The 26,976-nt window shown below is 35.4% G+C and overlaps 3 protein-coding genes and 1 long non-coding RNA gene across 4 annotated transcripts; 2 read left to right on the forward strand and 2 right to left on the reverse strand.

Annotated features, from left to right (window-relative positions):
- Positions 1 to 431: 431 nt before the first annotated feature.
- On the reverse strand, positions 432 to 13,336 carry LOC136812584 (uncharacterized). The gene is made up of 10 exons (XM_067069113.1): positions 13,122 to 13,336; positions 12,605 to 12,863; positions 12,199 to 12,258; positions 11,915 to 12,021; positions 6,405 to 6,493; positions 5,955 to 6,062; positions 2,272 to 2,476; positions 2,102 to 2,145; positions 1,695 to 1,892; positions 432 to 1,231 (listed from the first exon to the last, which is right to left on the reverse strand). The coding sequence occupies exons 1-10, from the start codon at positions 13,258 to 13,260 to the stop codon at positions 1,178 to 1,180; spliced, it is 1,263 nt and encodes a 420-aa protein (XP_066925214.1). The 5' UTR covers positions 13,261 to 13,336; the 3' UTR covers positions 432 to 1,177.
- On the forward strand, positions 3,068 to 4,079 carry LOC136812587 (uncharacterized). Its single transcript, XM_067069115.1, has one exon. It carries the CDS (start codon positions 3,147 to 3,149, stop codon positions 4,044 to 4,046), a length of 900 nt encoding a protein of 299 aa, XP_066925216.1. The 5' UTR covers positions 3,068 to 3,146; the 3' UTR covers positions 4,047 to 4,079.
- LOC136812585 (uncharacterized) lies at positions 4,504 to 5,896 on the reverse strand. Its single transcript, XM_067069114.1, has 2 exons — positions 5,666 to 5,896; positions 4,504 to 5,345 (listed from the first exon to the last, which is right to left on the reverse strand). The coding sequence occupies exons 1-2, from the start codon at positions 5,677 to 5,679 to the stop codon at positions 4,637 to 4,639; spliced, it is 723 nt and encodes a 240-aa protein (XP_066925215.1). The 5' UTR covers positions 5,680 to 5,896; the 3' UTR covers positions 4,504 to 4,636.
- LOC136812588 (uncharacterized) lies at positions 6,637 to 10,079 on the forward strand. The gene is made up of 3 exons (XR_010847368.1): positions 6,637 to 6,725; positions 9,134 to 9,208; positions 9,445 to 10,079. It is a non-coding gene; the product is annotated as an uncharacterized lncRNA (long non-coding RNA).
- Positions 13,337 to 26,976: the final 13,640 nt, after the last annotated feature.

Consider the following 26,976-nt stretch of genomic DNA (forward strand, 5'->3'; position numbering starts at 1 on the left):
TGCCACATTTTATTTCGTGTTGGCTAATAAAGGTCAAACTTTTAAGCAAACGTTCGAATCTGTAAAGGCTATCCCTTACGCAAATCAAACGTTTGCTTCGATAATGGCGTTAGTTACGGAACTTACGTAAAACAAGAAAATCCTCGATATACCTATCAACCCTGAAAAAGAGACTGGGTTACCATGTAGGATTGGCATGTATTAGAATGAGTCACGATAAAAAAAACCTTTATTACTTTGTTTTTCGTACAGGCAGAATAATTTACGTTAAGTTTTTAACATCCCAAAAATTTTTAAAATATTTCTACAAAGTTGAAAATAAAAAACTCAATACTAAATAGAAAAATTAAAATTAAAAAAGAACAATGAAAACTGAACACAATGCCAAGATAAACACATTGACACACACTGTTTTATTATATGTCTGTGAGTTTTGAGCTAGCCAAAAAAGATTGATTGAGTTCTAGTTGATACCTAGGATGAGTTTTTTGTGATAAACTAATATCTTTATAAAAGACCAATGTAAAAACTTCACAGAATCTGATGTGGGTACAACTTAAATTTAGTTAGGGATTCTAACAGAGAGGTGAATTTAAAGAGATGCCACTTTCTCCTTAGTTTTAAAATATAAAATAACAATGAAAATAAAATAAAAGTATTTATAAAATTTCACTAAAAAATAAGTTAAGAAAAATAATAGCTACAAGAACAATACAAAAATGGTGCGTGTGACTGTGACTTATAAATACTATTTGATTGGGGAGTGTGGAATGACTTATAATGGAGGAGAACAAAATACACGTCCATGCACAAAGCTGCATAATTGTAAGTTGTAGAAAATGCAAACCATCATTAATAAATTGAACAAAAGTTCCAAGGATCCAATGTCCAAGGATCGTTATGTACAAAAGTTTGTTAATAAGCGCAGAGTAAAAAAAATGAATAAAGTGGGTCATCTAAACAAGAAACCCTTACACATTTTGTTGAGTATCTAAAGGAAACAAGATGATTAAATGCATGCTATGGATGTAGGAGTTGGGCAATCTGTGAAAGTGAGTATTGCATAAGAATGCTGTATGTCAACCAAGAGGCCTTTGAAAGACAAGGCATTTCATAAGAACTGATTGATTTACTGTGGTAGCAACATCAATCGATTTTCTATGGATTTCCAATTTTTCTATGGATTAGGAGGTTCAAGTAATGGTGCTTTCTCATCAGTTCTTGAGCTCATCTGGAAATAAAAATATTTATTTATTTATTTACTTTTAAGTTCTATAAATAAAGAATGGGTGATAAGAGATAAGCAAAAAATTCAATATTACAGTAAACGATCAAGAGATATTCACCAGTGTCCAAGGGGATTCATATGGTGCAAATACGTGCTATAGTTCTTAGGAGTAGCTGGTTTGTATGAAACTCTTGAAATAACAACAGTAAGAGGGTAGCGATGATTGACATGCCCAAGAGTCTGTTTTCGAGCAATTTTATGAGGCTAATATTTTGGAGTCAAGTGTAGGGTTCAAGTGTAGGTTCAAGTTGAGATCAATTGCCTCCCTAACTAGATGTGGTGCATTGTTGCATCAGCCAGAAGTATAAAACGAATAACTCCATTGAATTGTCTAGAAAGGAATACTGGACTCAAGTATAATGTTTTATAAACAGGGGTTAATAGAGGTTGTAGAAAGTAAATTTACCCTTCCCAAGTTTTTCAGTCCTTTGGAAGATGAAGAAGGTTTTGGACCAGTCATTGTTATGGATTTGGATAATTTACGCTTCAAACGAGCAACTTGTATTCTTCGAGCAACATCAATATATTTGTCGGTCTCATCTATAATTTCTTCCTGTAGAATTTCTTCAATCACGTCCTCCAACGTCAATATACCAACAATATGCTGTGGTTTAAAAATTCAAAAAAGAATCAAAGTATTAAAGTAAAAGCATTAAATAAGTACCTGCATTCTGAAATCCTCTAAAAAAACAATGGCATATGATATCCTGGAAAGGTACGCCATTGCCGTTTGTCAAGCTGAGCGGAATGTTCATGTAGGCAAGAAGACCCATCTAAGTCCTATTCTTTGTAGATAGAAATAAAAAAAGATACCTCCTCGCCTGACCCATCATCCTTATTGACAATACACATGTGACCTTTGAGAAAAAAAAACGGTTAAAAGCCATACAAATATAAAAGAAAAGAAATCACAACAATCATAGCATAGTCCCATGTTACTTTTAAAATTATGATTAACAAACAAAATCCAAATTTTCATTTACTTTTCCCAGTCTGAAATGCATTTAAGATGTTGTACAGAGGTTCACTCTGTTGGAAGGTTAGGAAACCGTCTGAATTCATTTGCGTGTGAACAGGTGTGGAATCTTTTGGACTCAACTTGATGATTGATTTGACCAACAAAATACCAACAATTTTCCCTGAGGATTTTTCATGAACAGGAACACGAGAATGCCCAGCATTCAAAATCTAAAAATAATATAAAATAATGGGATTACCACACCCTTTAGAACATTCACACACTTATATTGATTATGCTTTTTGAGAATACTTAGAAAACACAAAGACCCCCCCATACTCCTTTTCTATCACTTTTAAATCTACCCTTAATCTATTTGCAAATTCTATCTACTTTTACGGAAAGCCACCATTGTTTAGTACTTTCAAATAGATACATTTTACCTATAATGGTGGCAGACAATGAGCTTTCACTCTGATAGCAAACTTTGTTGCAAATGATTGCAAATTTTCTTTCAAAATTACATACTCTTCCATCTGAAACTTCCCATCCTTTATTTCTCTCTCCGTACCCCTCACTTCTTAGCGAGCTTAAGCAAAGAGGACGGAGCGTTCTAGGACGGGTAAATTTGATGTTGACGTCGACGTCGACGCATTTAGAGCAAAATTCATTAAGCAAATTAATCTGTAACGCGCGCCAAAAATCATAACAAATATGGCGTCTTTTCGCGAAACAAGAGAGTTGTTGCTCTTAGCTTACAGTCAGAATCTTATTTCTGACGAAGAATTCCTGATTCTATTTGACCTTTATACAAGCAAAAATCCTGACTTTCCATTTTGGATTTACAACCCTTTCGATTTGTTGGTTGTGTCTGAAGCAGAATGCTGGGCTGAATTCAGAATGTACAGAAATGATGTTATCTTATTGAGAAATGTATTGAACATTCCAGACACTGTTAGATGTAAAAACAGAACAATTTGTCCAGGATTAGAAGCATTTTGCATGTTCCTGAGAAGATTTGCCTACCCATGCAGATATGGTGATATGATCCCACGTTTTGGTAGACCTGTACCTGAAATTTGCATGATAACAAATTACATTGTTGAGCATGTTTACAGCCAGTTTGGTAACAAACTAACCGACCTTAACCCAATAAATCAACCCTGGCTAAGTCCAGTCAAGCTTCAAGAGTATGCAGATGCTATCCATGCAAAAGGAGCAGCCCTTGAAAATTGCTGGGGCTTTGTGGATGGAACAGTTCGTCCCATCTGTAGACCAGGAGAGCATCAAAGAATCGTTTACAATGGACATAAGAGAGTTCATGCTCTCAAATTTCAAAGTGTAGTGGCTCCTAATGGACTGATAGCTAACCTTTATGGTCCCATGGAAGGAAGAAGACATGACTGTGCCCTATTAAACGCCTCTGGACTTTTACAAGATCTACAGAATTTTTCAAATGATGCTGCAGGCAACCCCCTTTGTATCTATGGTGATCCTGCTTATCCTATTAGGGCCCACTTAATTTCACCTTTCCAAGGAGCTCAATTAAATAATAACCAGAAAGCTTTCAACACATCAATGAGCACTTGCAGGATTTCAGTTGAATGGGTGTTTAATGACATTATCAATTATTTCAAATTTATGGATTTCAAGAAAAACCTCAAGATTGGCCTGAGTCCAATTGGAAAAATGTACATTGTTTGTGCTTTGCTACACAATGCAAGAAGCTGCTTTTATCCAAACAATACCTCAAAATATTTTGATGTTTTACCACCCACAGTCGAAAGCTATTTTGCTTAAATTATCAGAGACAAAATCAAATAAAATTTTGAGTAAACTGGAAGATTTGATCTTTTAAATCATGACTTTGGTAAAGTAACAAAAGTTTATATTTTAAGTGTAAATATGAAAAGTTTCAACATGTAAATAGTAAACTGTACTTTTGATGTCTGTAAAAAAATATACAAAATAAGTCTTGATATCTGAATCATGACTTCAGGTAAAACATAAATTAATTTCAAAGTGTAAATAAATAACAAAATAGCCTTTCAAAGGTTTGTAAAAAAATCTAAAAAATAGATTTCGGAGCTGGTAGTATATACAAAATTTTCTTTTTTCATAAACAAAAATAAAACAACTCACAGTTTCATGTAAAATGTCCAAGTATAGTCTTTCATATTTCAATTTCCAACAAAAATGTCAAAGATTGTAAACAAAATCAAAATAATCAGAAGTCTTTCATATTTTGTGAGTTTTTTCCAAAAAAAATGTCAACGATTGTAAACAAAATCAAAATAATCAGAAGTCTTTCATATTTCGTGAGTTTTTCCCAACAAAAATGTCAACGATTGTAAACAAAATCAACATTTTCGAGTCCAGTTAAGTCAAGTTCATTGGCCATTCTCACCTTTATCTGAATTTGTAAGTCTTTCGATGATGTTGAGTGTCATCTGTTGATTCTGTTGCATCTGATTTGACATCAGTGCAAACATGTTAATAAAATTATTTTGATCGTTTTGAATTTTAGTAGCTTCTAATTGAAGTCTTTGGGTTTGTACCTCAAGTTCTTTTTCTCGCATTTTTACATCAGCTTCAGATTTCTCTCTTAAGAAACAGACAGCATCACTCCCTGATGATCTTCTCTTTTTGACCTCCTCGTCTGATGACTCACTTTTTCGTTTGAGGGTCTGGCTCTGAGATTCCATAGCCTTCTGACGAATGTCTTCTCCAAGTAACTTGTCTTTCTCGACATCTTTTGCAGCTTTTCCGCTTTCAGCGAGAATTCGAGTAAATTCATCAATTTGAAGACAAATCTCTTCGCATAGGACTTCTTTTTCTGTAGGGTCAGGGCTGATACCTGTGGCAGCAAGTTCAGCACGTTGAGTTTGACGGAAAGCGTGAATGAGTGCATTGGTCTTCTCACGAACTGCTCTGGTTGATGCTTTGTTATTAAATTGGTCTGATTTGTTTAAGTTGTCTGCAATTTGCTGCCACTTTTCCCCTCGTTTAGGGGTCTTTTCTTTGAATTGATGGGGTTGCGATACAAGAACTTCTCTCAATAACATGATTTCCTTCTCGTTAGTCCAAATCAGTGGTGAACTGTAAGAGAAAAAGAGAAAAATTTATTTTTCATTTGGAAAATCAAGAAACTGTGTGTAAACAAATTCAAAACCTACTGAATCTTATAAAACCCTCCCCAGATCAAAGGCAGACTGATCAAAAGTCGATTATAGATGTATTATAGTCTTTATTTGCACCAAATTGTAAAGATTTTTTGAGTTTTAAGAAGAAAAGTTCAAAACAAACATGTGTATCCCTCAATCTGTGTAAAAAATAGCCCACTTTCGAAATAAAAGCAAAATAAACACAAAGCAATGTGTAAAAGAGAGGATTATGTAGTAAAGCTTCATAAAACTTACCTTTTAACTGACATTTTGCAGGATTTTTAGAGATTTTCAACAGATTTTTTAACAAATTTTCAACAAGAATTTGGTGTCTTCTCTAGTACGTGATTTTGCTGTTTTGAAGTTCTCGAATCATCGTTGACGGCAAAATATCCAGGGAATCCCCGCATGAGAGAGCGAGCGGAAGCGTTGTTACCATAACAACGCCGTTCCAGAGCACTCCCGTACTCTTTGCTTAAGCTCGCTCTTGAAATTTTAGGACAGTAAATAAACTAAAAGAGGTTCAAACTATGAATGGAGTTACCAAGTCCATAGTATTTTCATCAAGAACGTCATCAACATTTAGCATGACCACATTTTCTAAAGGTATCAATGCATCTTTTGCTGTCTTGTTCTTCAAATCCAATGCACCCTAAAAATGATTAAAAAGGGTAAAAACTTATATATTGTACAACTTTGTTACAAAGAAGTCATTTCCAACAGTTAGGATACCAACAATTTAAATGTATGATGACCAAACTAGAAAAATTTTTTGGAAAAGAAGATATATATTCTGAAAGTATATTGCAACTTGTGAATGTGATGTAAATGGACTTTGAGACTCAAGAGATTATCTTGCTTTAGAAAAATGAAATTTCAGTCTATCAACGTTCATTTTATATACGATTTCATTCACTATGGATGTATAGTGATATTATATATTGTTTTTTGCTACTAATTATGTAAGTACAAAGTAGTTTGAAAAATATTGTACCTGTATAATGAGAGCTTCATCAATGGTTAAAGGTTCCTCATCCTCTAATGTATCAGCGCGTTGATGTAAATCAACCAAAGCTTTCAACTCTACAAACAATACAAAAGTGACCAAATGTAACACAACCGAAAGGCTGTGAAATTGATCTTTAAAAGACACTTATGTTGGTTTGCTATTACAATTTTCATTTTATGACGATAAAATCTCCGCCAGATAAATACTGGAAATCCGCTATGACTTTTAAGAAATAAAAGCCATAGCTCAAACCCACATCGACCTCATTTCGCTTTCTCGCAATAAAAAACAAGATGTCTAACAAATGTAAGTAATAATGTTTATGTTTTTTAATCTAGATTTATCGTATGAATCATACTATTTGAAGTAGTGAGCTTAATGACTTTTCTTTCTATCGTTACTCGATAGGGGATTAAATGCTTATTAATGTTCCATATTTCGGTGGATACTAGATAGAGCAACATAACTCCAAGCAATATTTGTTTGTTTCAAAAATTGGTTTAGTTAGCACTAATTGTGGTCGTAAATCACCCTTCACCTAGTTTGTAGATGGGGTTAGGACAACATTAGCATGAAGAGTCTTAGGTTACCACAAGACAGGCTTTACAAGAAACTTTCTGTCCATTACGGGACAGAGAGGGGCTGATACACCTTGCTGTCATTTATGTGACAGAGAGAGGGCTGATACAATAGTATTTCCATTTAGTGGAATTCGTTATATTATATAGTATATCATCATAAAGAACTTTGCTGTCATTACATGACAGAGAGATTCTATATAGTATATAATCATAAAGAACTTTGTTGTCATTACGTGACAGGGAGATTCTATATTGTATATATATTCATAAAGAACTTTGCTGCCATTACGTGACAGGGAGATTCTATATTGTATATATATTCATAAAGAACTTTGCTGCCATTACGTGACAGAAAGATTCTATATTTATATATCATATCATCATAAAGAACTTTGCTGTCATTATGTGACGAAGATTCTATGTAGTATATCATCATAAAGAACTTTGCTGCCATTAGCATTACGTGACAGAGAGATTCTATATAGTATATAATCATAAAGAACTTTGTTGTCATTACGTGACAGGGAGATTCCATATTGTATATATATTCATAAAGAATTTTGCTGCCATTACGTGACAGAGAGATTCTATATAATATATCATCATAAAGAACTTTGCTGTCATTATGTGACGAAGATTCTATATAATATATCATCATAAAGAACTTTGCTGCCATTAGCATTACGTGACAGAGAGATTCTATATAGTATATAATCATAAAGAACTTTGCTGTCATTACATGACAGAAGATTCTATATAGTAGTATATAATCATAAAGAACTTTGCTGTCATTACATGACAGAAGATTCTATATAGTAGTATATAATCATAAAGAACTTTGCTGTCATTACAGGACGGAGAGATTCTATACAGTATATAATCATAAAGAACCTTGCTGCCATTATGTGACAGAGAGATTCTTTATAGTAGTATATAATCATAAAGGACTGATACAATAGCATTTCAGACTAGTGGTTTTCATTTTACTACTTATAAAAACCTTGTTGCCATTACATGACAGAGAGAGGAATATTGAGTAGTACTTTTGATCAGTTCATAGTTTAAACTCTTCATCATTATAGATAAACTTCTGTCGTTAAGTGACAGAGAGAGCTGATACGATTCTGTTTTCTGAGAGTTGAATTTATTTTACCATTATGAAGGACCTTTGTTGTCATTGAGTGAGGGAGGAACAAATCAAGAATATCCAGTACTGTATAAGTTTAATTTATATTATCATGATAAAGACCCTGATGTCAATATGACAGAGAGGGAGGGCCGTTGCAGTACAATATTTCAAATTACAGTTGTAGTTGAATGTCTTGTACCATTTGTATCATTATAAGGAGCCTCGCTGTCATTACATGATGAGGATTATACAGTAAAATGTCAAACTAGTTGAATTTCTTTACCTTGCTGTCAATATGTGACAGAGAGGAACAATACAATAAAAAATTTCTATATTAGTTGAATTAAGTTGAAGATCTTGCAGTAATTACCTGACTGAGATTTTACATAAAAATTCCCAATCTTGAATTTCTTTTTATATAAATTAAAATTAATTTTCTTCCATATCAAATTGTTGGTGAAACACAAGATGGGGTGTAAAAATTTACTGATACAATCCTTTTCTGTTACAAAATATAGAGGGACCGGATTTAATACAAAAATCTTTTCAACAAAGTGAAATTTTCTTCACATATGATATGGTTTAAATACCATCCTTAAGTGTTAATCTGGCACTGTAGATATCTGTTTACTGCAGTTTCTGTCCAAATCCTTAAAAATTTGGGTTACCTATGGCCCGGTAGATTTGTTTAAAATTACCTCTTCCTTTCTTGATAAGAATTGAGTCGAGAAATACTATTTGCAATACTCAGTATTTATTCAAGGATTTCTTTCTCCTTCGGTTGACGTTATTTGACATTTATTGCTTCTGTCGATGTCAAATAATTATCTTTCTCATTGCATGGGGGTGATATCAACATTCATTTAAATTACCCTTCAATTGTCTGCCATTGCAGATGATTTGAACTTAATACACAAAAAAGATTCTTTCCCTTCCATATTTTTTGGCAAGGTTACCAACATTAACTTTTGATTTTAATGTTTTATTTCACATATTTTTTCTAGGCATTCTAAGGCCCAGTGAATACTGCTTCTGATGATACCAGTGTTTGATAACGATCTTCCAACTAACAGAATGTTGTAAGTTTCACAGTTTATCGTATGAATTTATGTTTGCACCTTCAATAGACTGAGGATTCTTTATTATATCTCAAGATGCGGCTTGAAGCTTTATTTTTCACACATACATATCCATGGGATAGGTGGATTGTTTACTATCAACATCAATACATCAACATCAATAGATGAGAATCACTGAGTTTTATTCAGTCATGTGATTAGATGTACTGACATAAAGCTTCTTTGATTATTTGTAGGTGAAGAGGATACCTTATACCAACCATTATAGCTGAAAGAAATATCCATAATATTAACTTTGACGGGAACAATGGAAGAACAAAGCAGATGCACTAGACAGACAAAATACTATATTAGCTCTAAACCCAGATAATTGAGTGGGTCGAACACTTAGCTGCCACCAATCACTGAGTAGTGTTGTAATGTTCACGAGAATAGCTTGCTTCAGAACTGTTGCTACATTCCTGTTTAGTAAATGGATCGTTAAAGGATTTCAGGTTAAAACCTTAAAGTCATATCCCGTACCTCCTGTATGGTTGAATACAAATTTGTTTATATGATTCAATTTTATGTCTCTCACTGATGGATAGGAGAGTTCATATATGGACCCTGAAAGTAGATTTTCTCCAAAATGAGTGTTACATGACTTTTATGAACATTTTCAGTCTGTTGATAATGCATTGCAACCAACGTAACTGTCATTTATTTGGTACACTTTGAGTTGCGACTAATTAACATGATAAAGACTAAACTCTATGTATGCAACATTGAGGCTTCAACCAATAATATTGGACGGCTATTCTTGTTTCCATAACGTGGATTTATCTTTAGTGATTCATTAAAGTTTTTGAATGTTTCATATTCAAAATATGTATTTTTTTTCTGAAGAAACATTTTTTTCCAGAAATAATATATGCATTTCATTTCTTTCTTACTTTGAGATTTCTTATCTTATAATGGGAGTCCTGTCCTGTCCCTCGATTGTTGCTAGATAGATTGATAAAGGACAGTCCTTGATAGCTAACTCTAGTTAGAGGGTCTCTGGGTTGGAAAAAGTTTTCTTTCTAACTTCTGATCCAACACCTGTAAAAATTTGGCTGGAATCCAGGTATTACCTAAGGCCTATAATTTCGACGTCATCTAACATTCCATTGGGCTGATCTCGTCGCCGATCTGAAGTACTTCGTAAGTTCTGTGTTAAAGATGATTATTGTTACAAGACAGGCCCTAGTAGTATGTATACATACAGGTATAGTACTTAGCGATGCATACCACTGATTTGTACTAGATACTCTAATCGAGTTAGTAAATTTTGCCGTTGTAGCTTACCACTAATATGGACTCGAAAAATTCCGATGATACTTGCGTCTTCAATGACAGGACATGTTGTTTGATAGCAACAGCCTGTAGAATCTTCCCTGACTTTGCAAAGTCCAGGCAGATGGATTCATAGTAAACAATTTCCTATTCTCCTGTAGTCTTGTCTTGGTTCCCTGTTCCCTAGACTTCTTTTGACCTTTAAAGGCTACAAATTTGTTTTTCTTTGCAAATATTAAGTCGAATTGAAGTGCCCGAAGGGAGTCACTTGAACAATTAGTATGGGAGTTTCGGCAACAAGGTCATTATTATTGTAAATAAGTATTTGAGGTCTCAGGTAGGAGGAGTTATCGGGTCAACTTAAAAAGTGTCGTGCGTGTCAATTTTGTGTGGAACAAGATGGTTATTCTACCTTGGGCTTTGAAGAGAGGTCGATGTGGGTTTGAGCTATGGCTTTTATTTCTTAAAAGTCATAGCGGATTTCCAGTATTTATCTGGCGGAGATTTTATCGTCATAAAATTGAGGATTGTGCAAGGGCCCGAAGGGCCTGTAGTGCAATCCAGATTTTATAAGATAAAATCGAAGCCAAAGATAAATACTGCCCACCAAGCCCTCCCTAACACTATAACCACAGATTGTTTTGTGCTCGAAAGCTCTATTTCTGTATTATTATTTTGTTATGGGGTCGATGATGTGATAGGATCGAAGCCGTAGGCCTAACTTCTAATTCATTTTCATAAATTTCATTTATTTGAGCGATTTCATTTATTTCTTGCGAGTCATAGCGGATTTCCAGTATTTATCTTTGGCTTCGATTTTATCTTATAAAATCTGGATTGCACTACGGGCCCTTCGGGCCCTTGCACAATCCTCAATTTAAAATGCATACATCTTAAGGGAGAAAAAACCAAGTTGTTCTTTTCTCTGGCCAGGTGACCCTGCCTTAAAAATATAAATCATGATTAATCAAACCAACAATATTTTAGGGATAAGAAACCAAATAAAGTCAAACAAGGAAAAACACGGTTTTTCTGGTAAAATTTTGAAATTAATAGCCCCCTTTTCAATTGAAAATATTTCAAATATCCTTCACTACTTTCAGGCTATTTTAAAATATTTTCTTAATTATTCAAGTTATAAATGTGAATCTGCCTCTCAGGATAATATTAAAAACCCCTGTAAAATCAGTATTAGTACATTTATCTATGTTAATTATTGGTCATGTTGAAAAAATTCCGTTAATTTTTACATTGTAACAGCCAATTCGCTTTTAATTTTTTATCTTTAATACCAAACAGCTCTACCATGTGTTAATAAATTATTGCACTCCTCTTCCCTGTGTTAAACATTTGATTAGATATACAAGTGTAATAAGGGAATAAAATAGAGACCTGCTCTTCTGAAATAGGTGGCATGATTTTCTCCCAGCAAGCAATCCAAAAGCTTAGATATTGGCCAAGCAACAATGAAAAAGATAAACATCAAAAAGTAAACCAACCTTTGAAAGGAATAAACAACATTAAGATTAGGACTTCATTTTTAAAAAAGAATCCAAAAAAATATCATCCATTATTTGCTACGGTAGTAGTTAGGATCCTGAGGATTGACTCCCTAAAATTCATCTATCTAATGTCAGTTAATAACTAGCAGTAAGCAAAAGTAATACATTTCTTACGGTGACAAATAATACCCAATTGCCAAACCATATCTTGAACAGAGAGCCTGTGGAATAATTCTATGAAAAGAAAAACATTCAAATTAGTAGTAAAGATACACATGGTATTTTAAAAGACTTTCAGAAAGAACAAGGATATTTTAATAACATGCTAACAAGAAATGTCAAAAAAAGCAAAACAAATTACAACTTTCTAGATCATAACATAGCACAAATCTTTTTAAAAATACTATTGGGAAGCATTATTTTTTTAATGTTTTAAGGAAACAACTTATAATCTATATATTTTTGTTTTGATATTGTATGTAGAAAGAAACACTATTCCTTCAAACAAGTCAATAAAAAAAGACGTTGTGAAAAAATAATGTTGATTGACTGGTGAAAGCTGGATACAATAAGTGCTTACTCTCCAAAAATAAGTACAGCTGTGACTGAAACCAAAATAGCAAGCACTGGATTAGTGATTTTATCCATGAAAATAGGCATGGCTTCCACAGCTCCTGCGTTTGCTAGCAAAAGTGTCACAAGTAATAAATGGTGCTTTTTAATAAGAGGAACGATCCTCTGTGCATATTTCTTTTCTTTTTCTTTTCCAGCAGCTTGTAAAACTTTAAGTTGATTTCCGTCAAGGGATAACAATCCAAGGGTTAGACCAGACATCAAACCTAAAAAAATAGATACATTGTGATGTACAAAATAATTCTTGCATGATCTTAGATGTTTTCTTTTTTAATTCTTATGCCTAGATGAAGATTAATTCATTATTTCTTGGAGGAAACGACTGAACACCAATCTTATCTGAGATGACGAGCCTTTTCGTACACCAGGTTTGGAGTATATGACTATAAACCATCAAGTTCAACCTCATTGATCAATTAAAATTAGCTTTCATAAAGAACACATAAAAAATAAATATGTCTTACCAGCAAAGAGCATTAAGAATATATAGACACCAAGGTAGATCCAAAATAAAGAATCATGTGGGGACAATGGTTCTTCAGGCTTTGTAAATAATGTTCCATTGCAAATTATTGATTCATGATCAACTCGAGTGCAATTCATTGTATTGCAATATTTTGCAACTTTTTTTTAAAAACAAGCAATATTTTTCTTTTCCAAAGAACAGTCTAAAAATCAACAGAAAATATTAAAAAACAATGTTGAAGTTAAAGGCTTGGGGACTCAAGAAGTTTTTTTCGCATTTCAAGTTGGTGCAATGCAACATGCTCCATCCCAACAACACAAGAAAAAAAGCGCGTGTCTCATGGTTTCTTTTTATATTTCGTGGGACAAAAAGTGAGGGAAATACCCTAAAGACACACTGATCTTGTCCCTGGAACAATGGAGCAAAATTGATTTGAATCAAATTTGCTCCATTGTCCCAGGGACAAAAGTGAGAGAAGCACAAATTAATGTTATTAAAAGAAGAATGGAGTGGAGACATGAGAAAGCGTGGAGCTGAAAAACTTCTGTGTCTGCAAGCCTTAAAAGACAACGCTGTATAAGAAAAAAATGTCAAAAATCCCAAAAATACCATGTGACCTTGATTGGACTTTCCATAATAGACCTTTTTTCAAAGAGGCCACCCTGTTGAATAATTATGTAGTCCAGCAGAAAAACAATGATAAAACCATGCATAATTATTACAATTTGCATGATACAGTAATTATGCATGGCTCTATCATTGTTTTTATGGCTGGACAATATATAGCAAACATAGGAAGTATAAACAGACTGTGCCTTCAATTGGCTGTAAAAAGCACACAAGATATTCTTATAACTATTTATATTCACTGAAACACCGTTTGTTGCTTACTGTGATGGAGTACATGCATGGCATAACTCGCACAGCAACTAACTCAACAGAAGGCTGGATGAACACGATTTTTTTTGTCAAATTAAAATTTTCGAGTTAGCTATCTTATACAAAAATGTGTTGTGTATCTACAAACAGTGTAGACCTAAAGCTCTAAAACAGCATCTAATAACATGAAAACCAGAATAAGATTCTTCGATGGGAATCAAAACTATAAAGTGCACTTACAAACATCAATATATCAGATCTAACAAAATTAATAACGGCACTGTCATCATTGGTCACCATTGACAATAAAACAAAAGATTTTCTGTCGAGAGTCTTTTAAACATTCCAACAACTTCCATCGAAATAATCTGTCACAGCTGAGTCTACCATTTTCAACACGGTCCAAGGATTGAGGCGAGAACGCTCGCAGAACGCTTGCAGAATGCCGGCAAACTCCCGCGCAGGTGAAAAATTTAATCCGTCAATCATTTTCTCAAGCGAAGAGTACGCGAAGCGATTCTAGCTTTACGATGGCGCCGCGGATCATCAGTGGATAGTATTCAATTATCATTATCCTTTTATTTTCATTTCTAGAAGTTTTGCAAAAAAAACTGAATTTGAAAGATCTTCTATGCGGCTTTTTTTGCAAAACTTCAAAAAACTGATCTTTGTCCTGCTTTTGTTGGACTTCAGCTTAAGTGCTGGCGTGCAACATAGGGTACAAAGTCCAAATATGTGTTTTCCGTATTTTTGTATGAAGAGTTAGGTCTATACTGACAAAAACTAAACAAAAGCACAGTGTTTTTATGTAACACGTTGTGGTTTATTTTGCATATTTCTCCAAATTGAAAAATTGGAATTCAGGGGAATTTTCCCGCAAAATCTGATTTTATCAGATTTTTTTTTTGGGAAATCAGCAAATTTTTTGTCCAAATTTTCCAAAATCAGGAAATTTTGCTATTCCATTTTTTCAAAATCTTGAATTAATTTTTTCAGGAAATTGGAAAATTTTTGGAAATGCGGGAGATGCGGGAGAAAATCCTGAAAATGAGGGAGATTTGGCTAAATTTTCTTCCTGCGGGAGAAAACGTTGGTATGTGGGAGTCTCCCGCCCAGGCCATTCCAGAAAATTTTTGTTACCCCCCGTCAGAGGACGTGCATTTTAAAAATTTCTCTAGCCATGGAAATAATTTTTCTTTTCCAGTGGTGGTCGGAAATTCCGATAAAAATCCATGTACTTTTGCAAAATGCATCGGAAATTCCACTCTTTTTTGCCTTTTTGATTCAATTGCCTTGGAAATTCATACATTTTCTTCTCTCTCCTTGAAAATTTCGAATTTTGGTGAAAACTTTTGCCCTCGGAAATCCTGTGTCGTCCGCCCTTCTATTACAGACAAATTCTGGAATGGCCCAATGCGGGAGAGTTGACAGCTATGTATATCCCACAAAAAAACGATGATGACTACTACTACTAGCTATCCACTCCACAAAAAGCTCCACAACACAACAGAACAAAAATAAGATAGATGGCGGATGAAAAGCAAAAAGGTCTACAGCTATTTCGCTCTTCCAAAAAAAATCTCAGATCAATTGGTAATAAGGTGTATACATTCGTGAAGATGTTGCCCCTTTTTTCACTCCACTGCTGGAATTCTCAAATGGAGTCAACGAAGCCCTTTTACTCTACTCTAAACAACTCAATATTGTTCTTGGCATTGTTTATCGGACGCCCCAGAATTTATCCAATTGATTTCTTCTACAATATCAAAAATTGAATCACTTCAAGATTACACCCCAGACATTGTAATCTGCGGTGATTTCAACATCCCTCATACCTTAATCAATGACAGATACACCCCAACTGAAAATTGCAATAAACAACTTTTAAATACTTTACAAGATTTCATGATACACCTAAACCTGAATCAATCCATTCACAAAGAAACTCAGATGAAATTCAGATGGAAATATTTTAGACTTTCTATTGACAAACAATCATGAAATGGTATTTGATTATGATGTTATTCCTACAGTTCATTCAGATCATCACTTAATAGACATTTTAACACATTTGACTTTTACTGAAACAAGAAAGGTTGAAAACAAAAAAACTTTGAACAGCAAATTCGATAATTTCAATTTTCTTAACAAAAACATAAATTGGGAAGCCATAAACAAAGATTTACAATGTATTGACTGGCGTACAACTTTGCACTCAACCTCAGACCCAGAGAAACAATATGAAACTTTTATTGATAAGTGTATATCAGTTATTTCAGCAAACAAAGTACCAGCTCGAAAACCAAATCATTCTTATAAAATAATCCCAAGAGACAGACGTGTTTTAATGCGTTACTTACTTTTGGTTACTTTTGGTTGTCTTCGAGCTTCATGCTCTGGCAAGAAACTTTCTGCTTCACACCACAATGCTGCATCCATCAAACCTGAATAAGGAAGGATGTCAGCAGCTAAACAGTTTTCATGTCAAGAATGGAGTTAGAGTCGGCTCTCCTGCACCCTGTGTAACCATGAATCTGTGGCTCGTCTGGGATCGAACTGAGGTGTCTGTCTAGAGAGTTTTTGAACTTTTCGACTGTAACATTCTTCATATCTCTAATACTCTTGGGCATTGAATTGAATAATTTAGCACCTTGCACAACAAGCGTGCTAGCATGTAGTTTTGAACTATGGGTGCGAACACACATCCTTCCCATTCTTGGGAGTTCCTTGAATTGAAATTTATTGTTGATGTTTGGAACCAGATTTTCAGCTATTTTCCATGTATACAGGATCCGATATCTCTCCCTTCTTCTTTGAAGTGAGTAAAGTTTTAGCTTTTTCAGACAATCCCAATAGTTTTTTGGAGTGCCAGTTATTCTTTTGAGAAATGATTTTTGGATTTCTTCTAATCTTTGGGTAGAACTGACAGCACTTGGACTCCATAGGACTGAGCAATATTCAATGACTGGAATAACCAATGATTTGTAAAGAGTAATCATTAGTTGGGGTAAACGCGAAGAGAAAGTCCGCAGAATCCAGGAAATCAAGTTTTTTGCTTTCTCAATGACTGAATTATTTGATGTGTAAAGACAGCATCATCTGACATTAGTACTCCCAGGTCCTTCACAAATTTTTTCCTTTCGATATTTTCTCCTGAAGGGGATTTGTAGTGAGTTTGGTTTTTTATTTCTTCATCTGGACCATAGCGTAGAAGTTCAAACTTTGTGTCATTTAGTTTCATGTTGTTTTCTTCAGTCCAGTCATAGACTTTTTCTAAATGCTTTTTCTAATGCGTAATAGAGCAAAATTGAAAAAAAGGCATCGAACAAACAAAATCGCACAGAAACTTATCGATATTGAACTCAAGCTTCAACAGTCACACATAATTGAAAGACAAAAGCGAGAACTTGATGCTACTTCAAAAATTAAATCTAATCCTAAATATTTCTATGCCTATGCAAAGAAGTTTTCAAAGCATAAACCCAAGGTTGGACCCTTAATAGATCCGTCAACAAATGAACTTACAAATGACAGTAAACGTATGGCTAACATACTTCAGAACCAATACAGTTCTGTCTTTACTCAACCATTGGAGAGATACGACTTGAATGAAAATGACAACAACACTTCTCAACTATGTGATATATAGACCTCACAGAAGCTGATTTTATCAACGAAATCAATACCCTATCTTCAAACTCTGCCCCTGGACCTGATGGTTTCCCTGCCATCCTGCTCAAAAAAGCCAGACAACAACTTGCAACTCCTCTTTGTCTTATCTGGAGAAATATTCTAGACAAAAGTCAAACTCCCCATCTACTGAAATCAAGCTACATCACACCAATCTTCAAAAAAGGCAATCAAGGTTTACCAGAAAACTATAGACCAGTCGCTTTAACTTTGAATGTCTCAAAAATTTTCGAAAAAATTATCAGAAGTAAGATACAAAAACATCTTGAAGACAACAATCTTTTTAATTGCAACCAACATGGTGTCAGATCTGGTAGATCCTGCCTGAGCCAACTTCTCTCTCACACAGAAAGACTTATCCACCATATAGAAAACGGCAATAATGTGGACGTGATCTACCTTGACTTTAGCAAGGCTTTCGACAGAGTCGACCATACCATTCTTCTGAACAAAATCAAAACCAATGGCATCAAAGGCAAATTGCTTGCTTGGATCAAATCCTTCCTAACAGGTAGAACGCAGCAAGTCTCTGTTGACTACACACTATCAGAAAGGTCAGAAGTCATCTCTGGTGTTCCCCAAGGATCTGTGCTTGGACCATTGCTGTTTCTGATACAAGACATTGACAAAAAGATATTACACTCTTTCTTATCATCATTTGCTGATGATACACGTCTAATGAAAGAAATCAAAAACCATGCTGACATCATTCAGCTCCAAGATGACATGAACGCAGTCTATGAGTGGACTGGATTGAATAACATGAAATTGAATGGACTTAAATTTGAACATCTCAACTATGGTAGAAATGAAGAACTTAAAGAATTCTCCAAATACTTCTCTGATACCCAAAAGGTGATAGAGACCAAGACTACAGTCAAAGACCTTGGGATCACTTTAGATGTGGGTATGACATATGACAATCATATAGAAAATGTAATCGACAAAGTCAAAGGCATCAGTTCGTGGATATATCGAACTTTCAAAACAAGGGACCCCACTGTAATGCTGTAAAGAAGTAAATTCTAAACACAAAAACATTTGGAGAGGCTCACTATCTGAAGAAGGACCTAAGCTTTTCAATTCTCTCCCATTCAGTTACATCAAAATGCCTCGAAAATGTTGATATGAAAACTGCGTAATCAGAGAACGTATGTCTCGCTCATTATAAAAAGGCCGAGACAAACTTTAAATAATTGGATTGTAACATCGAGTTAAGTCTCTTTTGTTAAGTCACCAGGGGGTAAATAAAACAGACCTTGATACATTTATCGTTCGTTTCAACTTGACCATTCGTTTAAAACTCAGCGTCCCAAATATTTGGGGTAGGTAAAATATGTACAAAGAAATTCATACTTTTCCAACTTGGCAAATCTTTAAAAAAGAAGCGAACAATAAAATATAATTTCCCTTTCCAAATAAACCTCTTCGGTGGCGAGCGTAGTCTACTCTGACGTAATTGTAAAATTTATGTGATGGGAGTTTGACATAGTAATGTAATGTTGTTTGGGGAATTATGAAGTTCTCTGGAATTTCGATTGCATTTATTCAGGTTGATTTTTTATGACTTCTAATGGTACTTTTTCTAACGAGTTTGATTACTCTGTTCTCACACTTATGTCTTTTTTTTTCGCGTCCTTTTCCGTGATTACTTTTATTTATATTTTTAAAGACAGGTAAGAAGGCATATTGATGTAACTGCCATTCTACATTTGTAATATCAAAAACTGCACAAAAATTAAATTCAAAAGACAACTTGACCTTTTTCTTTCCACACTGCCGGACGAACCACTGCTCGCTCCAGAATAGACCTTTTTTCAAAGAGGACGTCCTGTTGAATAATTATGTAGTCCAGCCATAAAAACAATGATAGTGTACTGTATCAAGCATATTGTAATAATTATGCATGGTTTTATCATTGTTTTTCTGCTGGACTACATAATTATTCAACAGGGTGGCCTCTTTGAAAAAAGGTCTATTATTATCCCTACAGGAGAGCGGATTCAAACAGTGTGAGACAGTTACATCAAAATGCCTCGAAAATGTTGATATGAAAATTGCGTAATCAGAGAACGTATGTCTCGCTCATTATGAAAAGGCCGAGACAAACTTTCAATAATTGGATTGTAACATCGAGTTAATTCTCTTTTGTTAAGTTATCAGGGGGTAAATAAAACAGACCTTGATACATTTATCGTTCGTTTCAACTTGACCATTCGTTTAAAACTCAGCGTCCCAAATATTTGGGGTAGGTAAAATATGTACAAAGAAATTCATACTTTTCCAACTTGGCAAATCTTTAAAAAAGAAGCGAACAATAAAATATAATTACCCTTTCCAAATAAACCTCTTCGGTGGCGAGCGTAGTCTACTCTGACGTAATTGTAAAATTTATGTGATGGGAGTTTGACATAGTAATGTAATGTTGTTTGGGGAATTTATGAAGTTCTCTGGAATTTCGATTGCATTTATTCAGGTTGATTTTTTATGACTTCTAATGGTACTTTTTCTAACGAGTTTGATTACTCTGTTCTCACACTTATGTCTTTTTTTTTCGCGTCCTTTTCCGTGATTACTTTTATTTATATTTTTAAAGACAGGTATAAGAAGGCATATTGATGTAACTGTGAGAGAGAAATGGTGAATCGTCGGATTTCCAAATTGGATGATTGAGAGACTCAAAAAACCCATCAAAAGTATCAAAAGTAAGTAGGTGTAAAGTATACCAGCAAAAAAAAAAAATCATGTAAAAAATATTCTTACCACTGTCAGTGCCAGGTCGTGTTTTGTCCACATGGTGTATTTTGAGAGTAAATAAAGGTTAATGTTGCTAGGCTAGATATAGATTAAAAACTAGGCTATAGGCTAGGATTTCACCCACCCGGATTAAGGTACGCCCGGAATTTTGCATCCCGGGACCCGGCCTATTTGAAAGCTGATTGGCTTATTTTCCTGTTTAATTACATAATCATAAATTGTCTTTACTACCCGGTAATCAAAGGACAAACTATCTAAAGCGATGTTGGGTGGCTGAGGCTTGAGGTAAATAAAGTTCATGATTTTGCAGATTTGGTTCTAAAATTGGCAAAAATTTCCTCAATAAGAAATTATAAATGATGATGTTGGACGATTAAAATACCTTATGCTGCAGAATTTCTTATGTAAGTAAGAGTCCTAATCTCACGCTAGTTAGTCTACTGGGTATTAGTAATATCTTTCAGTCTGCTTGGTCAAGATAAAATGATATCAATCATCAAAGCAGCAAAATTTCAAAACAAATGAACTACGCAGCTTCGTTTTGATTTAACTTTGTATTTTAAGGACCAGACAGGTCATTCATTTGAGGGCTACCGTGAGTGGTCTCGAAAAAAGAAATGTGATTAGCCAGTACCAACTGAACTTTTTATTTGATCACTGCGCAACAAAAGGTATGATCGTCAGATACAGGGCTATCAGTGGTAGAGTTAGTCAGGAATAATACATTATGGCGGACTTTGCTCAATTCCAGACCCAATCAATCGAACTTGTCGAACCAATCGAACAATCAAACTAATCGAACTCCATCGAACGATTAAAGTTCGATTAAATACATTAATCGAACTCTAAGATTTTTTAAAAGATTGTGAGTGTTCGATAAAGTTCGATCAATATGGGTTTTTTGGTTCGATCAGTTCGATAAACCAATTTTGTTCGACAAGTTTGTACTGCTCCGCCACCGTATATTAGCTTCTTTTCAAAGCCAAAATCGGAATGTAAATCGGGAAATTACTTCCGATAACGGATATTACAGACTTTTCTGTATCCTTTTAGCGCCAGAAGAAGCGGTTTGTTGGGGCGGGCGTAGTATGGGGGCTACGTAGAGTAGAGGGGCTACGGACTTTTTTTCTGGATAGACAAATATCCGGGTACAATAAACATCAAGCTGTTAAGTCCTGGAACTGTCGAAATTGGCAATCGCGTGCCAGCATGACAAAGTTTTTGCAAGCGAGGGAAGATATGAGGATTTTGATATCATCGAACTAATCGAACTTTTTACTGACCGAACTAATAGAACTGCTATTGCTTCAAAAATTGTGAGTGTTCGATTAGGTTCGATTAATTTTTTTAATCGAACTTTAATCGTTCGATGGAGTTCGATTAGTTCGATTGTTCGATTGGTTCGACAAGTTCGATTGATCGGGTCTGGTCAATTATAAAAATTATCACGTGCATCAAACATGGGAACATCGTCGATAAATAAAGAAATCATGCACCGAACGACCCACGGCATGGCCCGAACATGTTCGGGCCTCTTGATTAATACTTTTTAAAAAGTAGTTTCGGACCATGTTCGGGCCAGATTTTTGTAAACTTGCTACGATTGCGCGTGTAATTTCAGGACCCAATATTTATATTTTAAATTCCTTAGGGGAAGGGCCGTCGACAAACAACTTTCCTTTTTTATAACGGCCTGCTGAGGCCGTTAAGGTTCAGACCCCCTCCCCCCCCCTACGTCTTAGCGGCCAAAAAAATTCTTCAAAAGTAAATACTTTCACTGGTCCATGGCCGCCATGTTCTTTCGATTCATAATCCTCAAAGTTCTTCTTTTCGCACGGAATAAACATGTGGTTTTGAGCCGTGACCTTCTAATTTTGAAACTCCAAGCCCCGCAGCAAGTCAGGGCGGGATGGGTGGAGCAAGGAGTCAACTAAGACAGAGGGAAAAATTGCCAACTTTCGTCACGTGACCAGTCATTTTTCTCGTCGAAGCATTTAATTGGTGATCGGGAATAAGGTGAATGTTGTGTGGTTGCTTTGGTCTTAGCCTTTCTTCACATGTTTCTACTTTTTGGACTGATGAAATTTGTAAGTGAGACTTTCCCTTTTTTAAAAACTTTTTTAACGGCATTGCAGTGACCCCCTCCCACCCCTTACGGCCAGAAGCCGTTAAAAAAAAGGAAAATCGTTTGTCGACGGCCCCTTATTTTAGCAAACAAATTTAAAAATCTTCATCTTTATTCAAATATATATTGTTCAAATATAAAAGTTAATCATCTATTTTCCAATTAAGTTAGGAAAATTATTAAAAAGAATGATTTGAATCTTACATAATATGGTCTTCTTTTTATTCTTTATCCCGTTCCCTTTTCTTGTGGTCTTCTCCTATTCAAAGCAGAATTTTTCTGGATCGTTTTTTGTACTGTTATACAACTTTGTGAATCAAACTGGTATTTGGAACTTTGAATTTGTCTAATGAAAATATTTAACAATGGATGATGATAAACCAGGAAAAGTAAATAAAATCCGTATCATGTTCGGGCCATGCCGTGGGTCGTTGCACCGGAAGCACTGGAACGTTCCGGTGTTCCGGTGCAGCTCGATTCGGAAAAATCTTGCACCGGAACGTTCCGGTTTTCCGGTGCATGAAAAAACGGCACTTTTTGCACCGGAGGTTTCCGGAGAGCCGGGAGGGTCCTTTTTTTCAAAGAGGCCACCCTGTTGAATAATTATGTAGTCCAGCAGAAAAACAATGATAAAACCATGCATAACTATTACAATATACAAAATACAGTATATGCATGGCTCTATCATTGTTTTTATGGCTGGACTACATAATTATTCAACAGGACGTCCTCTTTGAAAAAGGTCTATCCGATGGGGTCTTTCAAAGATACAAAACTAACTAAAAATAGAAACAAATCTTTCGCTGTACTGTGGCCCTGTGGTGCAATGAAGATTACCAAAGTGTCAACTAAACTGAAAGATTTGATACACTGAACCAAATAACAATAATTGCTTCTCTATACAAAACATAATTTTTTATTACAAAATTGTTAACGTTTTAAACCCGCGAGCATCAGATTCAGCAGAATAATAGAGGTAATTATTTTTACAACTCACACTTTTTTGATCACATTAATTGACATCTTAACATTTTATTCATCTTGTTAGATGTTTTGTTTCGAGATTTCTTGCAATAAGTTATTGTTCAACTTGACTTGGACAGTTGGAGAGGAAATGTTTGTAAACATAAAATTTTTTTTCATAGCAGTTATTTGGGGCAGTCTAAACTTAAACTCCTATATTAGGATTAGAAACTAGGCTAGTCTTACCTCTTTTATCTTTTCCTTTACAACAATACAATGCTGACAAGTTGACACAACACATGTGTACATGTACATCAGTTCGGCAAATTGCACAGATCTGCAACCGCAACGTTGTGGAATATTGCAACGTTGCGGATCTATGCAATTTGCCAAACTGACATTGACAAGTAATCCCTGAGAGAACTTTTTATAGACAATAGAAATCTGCAACAAAAACGAAAGTATTCTCTTCTACATCTGCTTCCCAGCGCTCCTTCACAGCTGCTTATCAAATTTGCACCAATGAGGGCCGCATTTCAAACAGCTCTTCTTTTTGGCACCCGTGGCCTCTCAGTGCCTTGCACGATGGGCGGCTGTAAAATCCCACCCTTCATAAATTTGTTTCAATCCGTGATCCGTGGCTTAGATTTATTCTCATCTTCAATTTACTGAAGAAAGCGGGAATTTGATGCGAGCGTTAGATTGTCAATAAAATGCCGTAAAAAATCATTGAATAAAAGAAGAACTTTAAATCTTAAATATTTTCATTTTGAAGAATAGGTGCAAAAAAGTGAAACATAGAAAAGTTACATTTCTCATTGCTTTAATCGAAATGAGAGATTTGGAAAATTTTCCATGTTTAGTTTTTTGCACAAATCCCTGTAACTATGGGCGAGCACCCCGTTGCTAAGATGTTGGCTTGAAATCGAAAATTAAACCACTCAAAACGAAAGTAAAATCGGCGGATACTGGAAATCTTGTTGTAATCTTGATGTACGAGTTTAAGTCTATGCTGTGGGGGTCGGATTTAGGCAGAGCTGTCGGATTTAGGACCACTCACGATATGCATGTTTACCCTCCACTGATGCAAGTTACCCAACTTCACTGTATGACTCTCACTACTCTGAGCTGCTTTTGCTTTGCCTATGAATCTGAAAAGTAAGGAATTCAATCTATTAAAACATGAATTTGTAGATACATTGTACTTAAGATATGGATGGGCTCCCAATCCTCTGCTTTCCATGTCTACCATACTTTATACTGCAAAGTTAGTTGGAGGTTTGATTGATAACTTTACAACATATGATCTAGACGGTACTAATTGAACGTTCAATTGTGAAGGACCCTCCCGGCACTCCGGAAACTTCCAGAGTTTTCTGGAGCAGCTTAAAAAAAAACACTATTTTTCTCTGCGAAAAGTTCTGGAGTGCTTCCGGAGCAAGTGATTTTTAACATGTGATAAAAAGTCGTTTTTTAAACATTACAAAAAATATTCAAAATATTGATATAATATGATGGTTCAGCCATTAAATGAAATTGAATTTGTCACATTATATTCGGAAGCATCACTGGTGGAAATATCGCAAAAATTAAAAAACGTGAGGTTTCACTTCCATGAGTTGGCTGATTTTTTCAAAATATGCGTGTGCGCAGTTAGTTTTCACACGATTAGCACAGCGAGCACTATCATAATTATATTGCAGATATTTTCTCTCGAACATTCCGGAGTTCCGGTGCAGACCAATTGCCGAAAATCTACCTCCGGAACACCGGAAGTGCTCCGGAATCTTCTGGTGTTCCGGAGCATGATAAAAAGGGCACTTTTTGCTCCGGACGTTTCCAGAGCGTTGGGAGGGTCCTGATTGTGATTGAAGTAATCAATAATGATTGATAATAATCAAAGGTGATCAGTGACCACTTATCGATTCTATCGGTGATGGAATACTCACTCAACTCCAAATCATGGCATTTTCTTCAACCATTTTCGATTCCTTCGATCGTTTTGATTACTGTTTGATTACTTTCAATCACATTCGATCATATGGAATATATACTTTCGACCATATTGAATACCTTCGAGTAGATTGTGTCGGATATGTTTCCTGTAGCAAAGCAATGGAATCTGAAACCGAGTTTATCTCGTCCAATAAATTATGAGAGTGAGTTTATTTCGTCCAATAAGGGGTCACTCATATATCGATTCTTCCCACGACTAACGTCAAATTGATGCGAAGGGGTGGGAAGGTTAGAGTCTGTGACGCTAAAAAATTTTATGTCCCCTGTTCCTTTTGTTTAGACAGTCTGCGCGGCCCTGCACGCGGCCCTGCACGCGGCCCTTGAATTTCGCCGACGGTCAGTCTTTTTTTGTGAGATGCCGCTATGCTGTTGATTATGATTACAGTGATAATTAATTCCGGTAACTTTCCGAAAAAAGTTTAGAAATTATCTCCATTATTTTTTAAATGTAAACTGAGCAAGCCGTAGCAAAATTAAAGATGGCTGACAAAACAACAATAAAATTTTAGAGTTTCATTGATTTTTGATAATTTTTAGACTTTGACGTTAAGTGGTGGGGTGGGGTGGGGGGTTCAAATTAGCATTAGAAAAAAGGTTGGCTGGAGAAATTGAAAGCAAACGACTGGCAATTCTTCGTTTGAGAGCCAGTAGACAAGCTACACCCTCTCGAGTTTCAACCGCCCAAAACGCCCTCCCTTCTTCATCAGCTCCACTGTTGGCGCCCATGTCAACCGCCCGCCAGGGAATCCCCCAAACGTCTATTGGATTGGATCAAGCTTTCCTGCGGATTCCCCAAACTACAACAACAGCCGTCCTTCCGCACATCGTTTCGTCTTCCCTTTATTGGGAACCCAACAGAATCTTGATTTACAATCACATTTACAATCCACTCTCCATCCTCGACGTCCAACAATCAACCAAAGCGAGATCCTGCTACGTCCGACAAGAACGAATGATCCAACTCGTGGTAAGCCTCTTCGTATAGTTGATTTTGTTTCGAGGCTACGTCCTTCAGAAGAAGAAAAAGTGTTTGCAAGTGACAATAACTATGTTCTAAAACTTTCTCTACAAGATACAAAACCGAAACTGTAGTCTGTCACAGTAGAACAATTTAATATAGCTAACCTTAGAATTTTTTATGAACTTTTGTTTTCAACTAAGCTTTCCTCCATGCAGGAGATTAGGGAATACCTTGCCTACTCTGTGAAGGTTCTTGAACTGGCGATTAAATACTCGTGGCAGTCTGTGCTGCATTATGATGATGAATTTCGAGTTTTGCAGCACACATATGGCTACCCATGGAGTACTGATCATAGTCACCAACACGAAGTTGTTCTTATTCCGCGCTGGGCTGCGAAATCTACTGCGCCAGGGGCTGGGTATAACTCATCGAATAAACCCGGCGAGTCGGGCAACTTGAAAT

Source organism: Clytia hemisphaerica, unplaced genomic scaffold (assembly GCF_902728285.1).
Source record: "Clytia hemisphaerica strain Z4C2 unplaced genomic scaffold, Clytia hemisphaerica genome assembly, whole genome shotgun sequence".
Lineage (NCBI taxonomy): Eukaryota > Metazoa > Cnidaria > Hydrozoa > Leptothecata > Clytiidae > Clytia > Clytia hemisphaerica.

Bases quoted from the DNA above. Each gene is read 5' to 3' on its own strand.
- LOC136812584 (XM_067069113.1), bottom strand. From the start codon at position 13,260: ATGAATTGCACTCGAGTTGATCATGAATCAATAATTTGCAATGGAACA. The intron at 12,864-13,121 runs GTAAGACATATT...CTATTTTTTTAG, and splicing joins ATTCTTAATGCTCTTTGCTG to GTTTGATGTCTGGTCTAACC. The intron at 2,146-2,271 runs GTAAATGAAAAT...TTTTTCTCAAAG, and splicing joins TGCATTTCAGACTGGGAAAA to GTCACATGTGTATTGTCAAT.
- LOC136812587 (XM_067069115.1), top strand. From the start codon at position 3,147: ATGTACAGAAATGATGTTATCTTATTGAGAAATGTATTGAACATTCCA.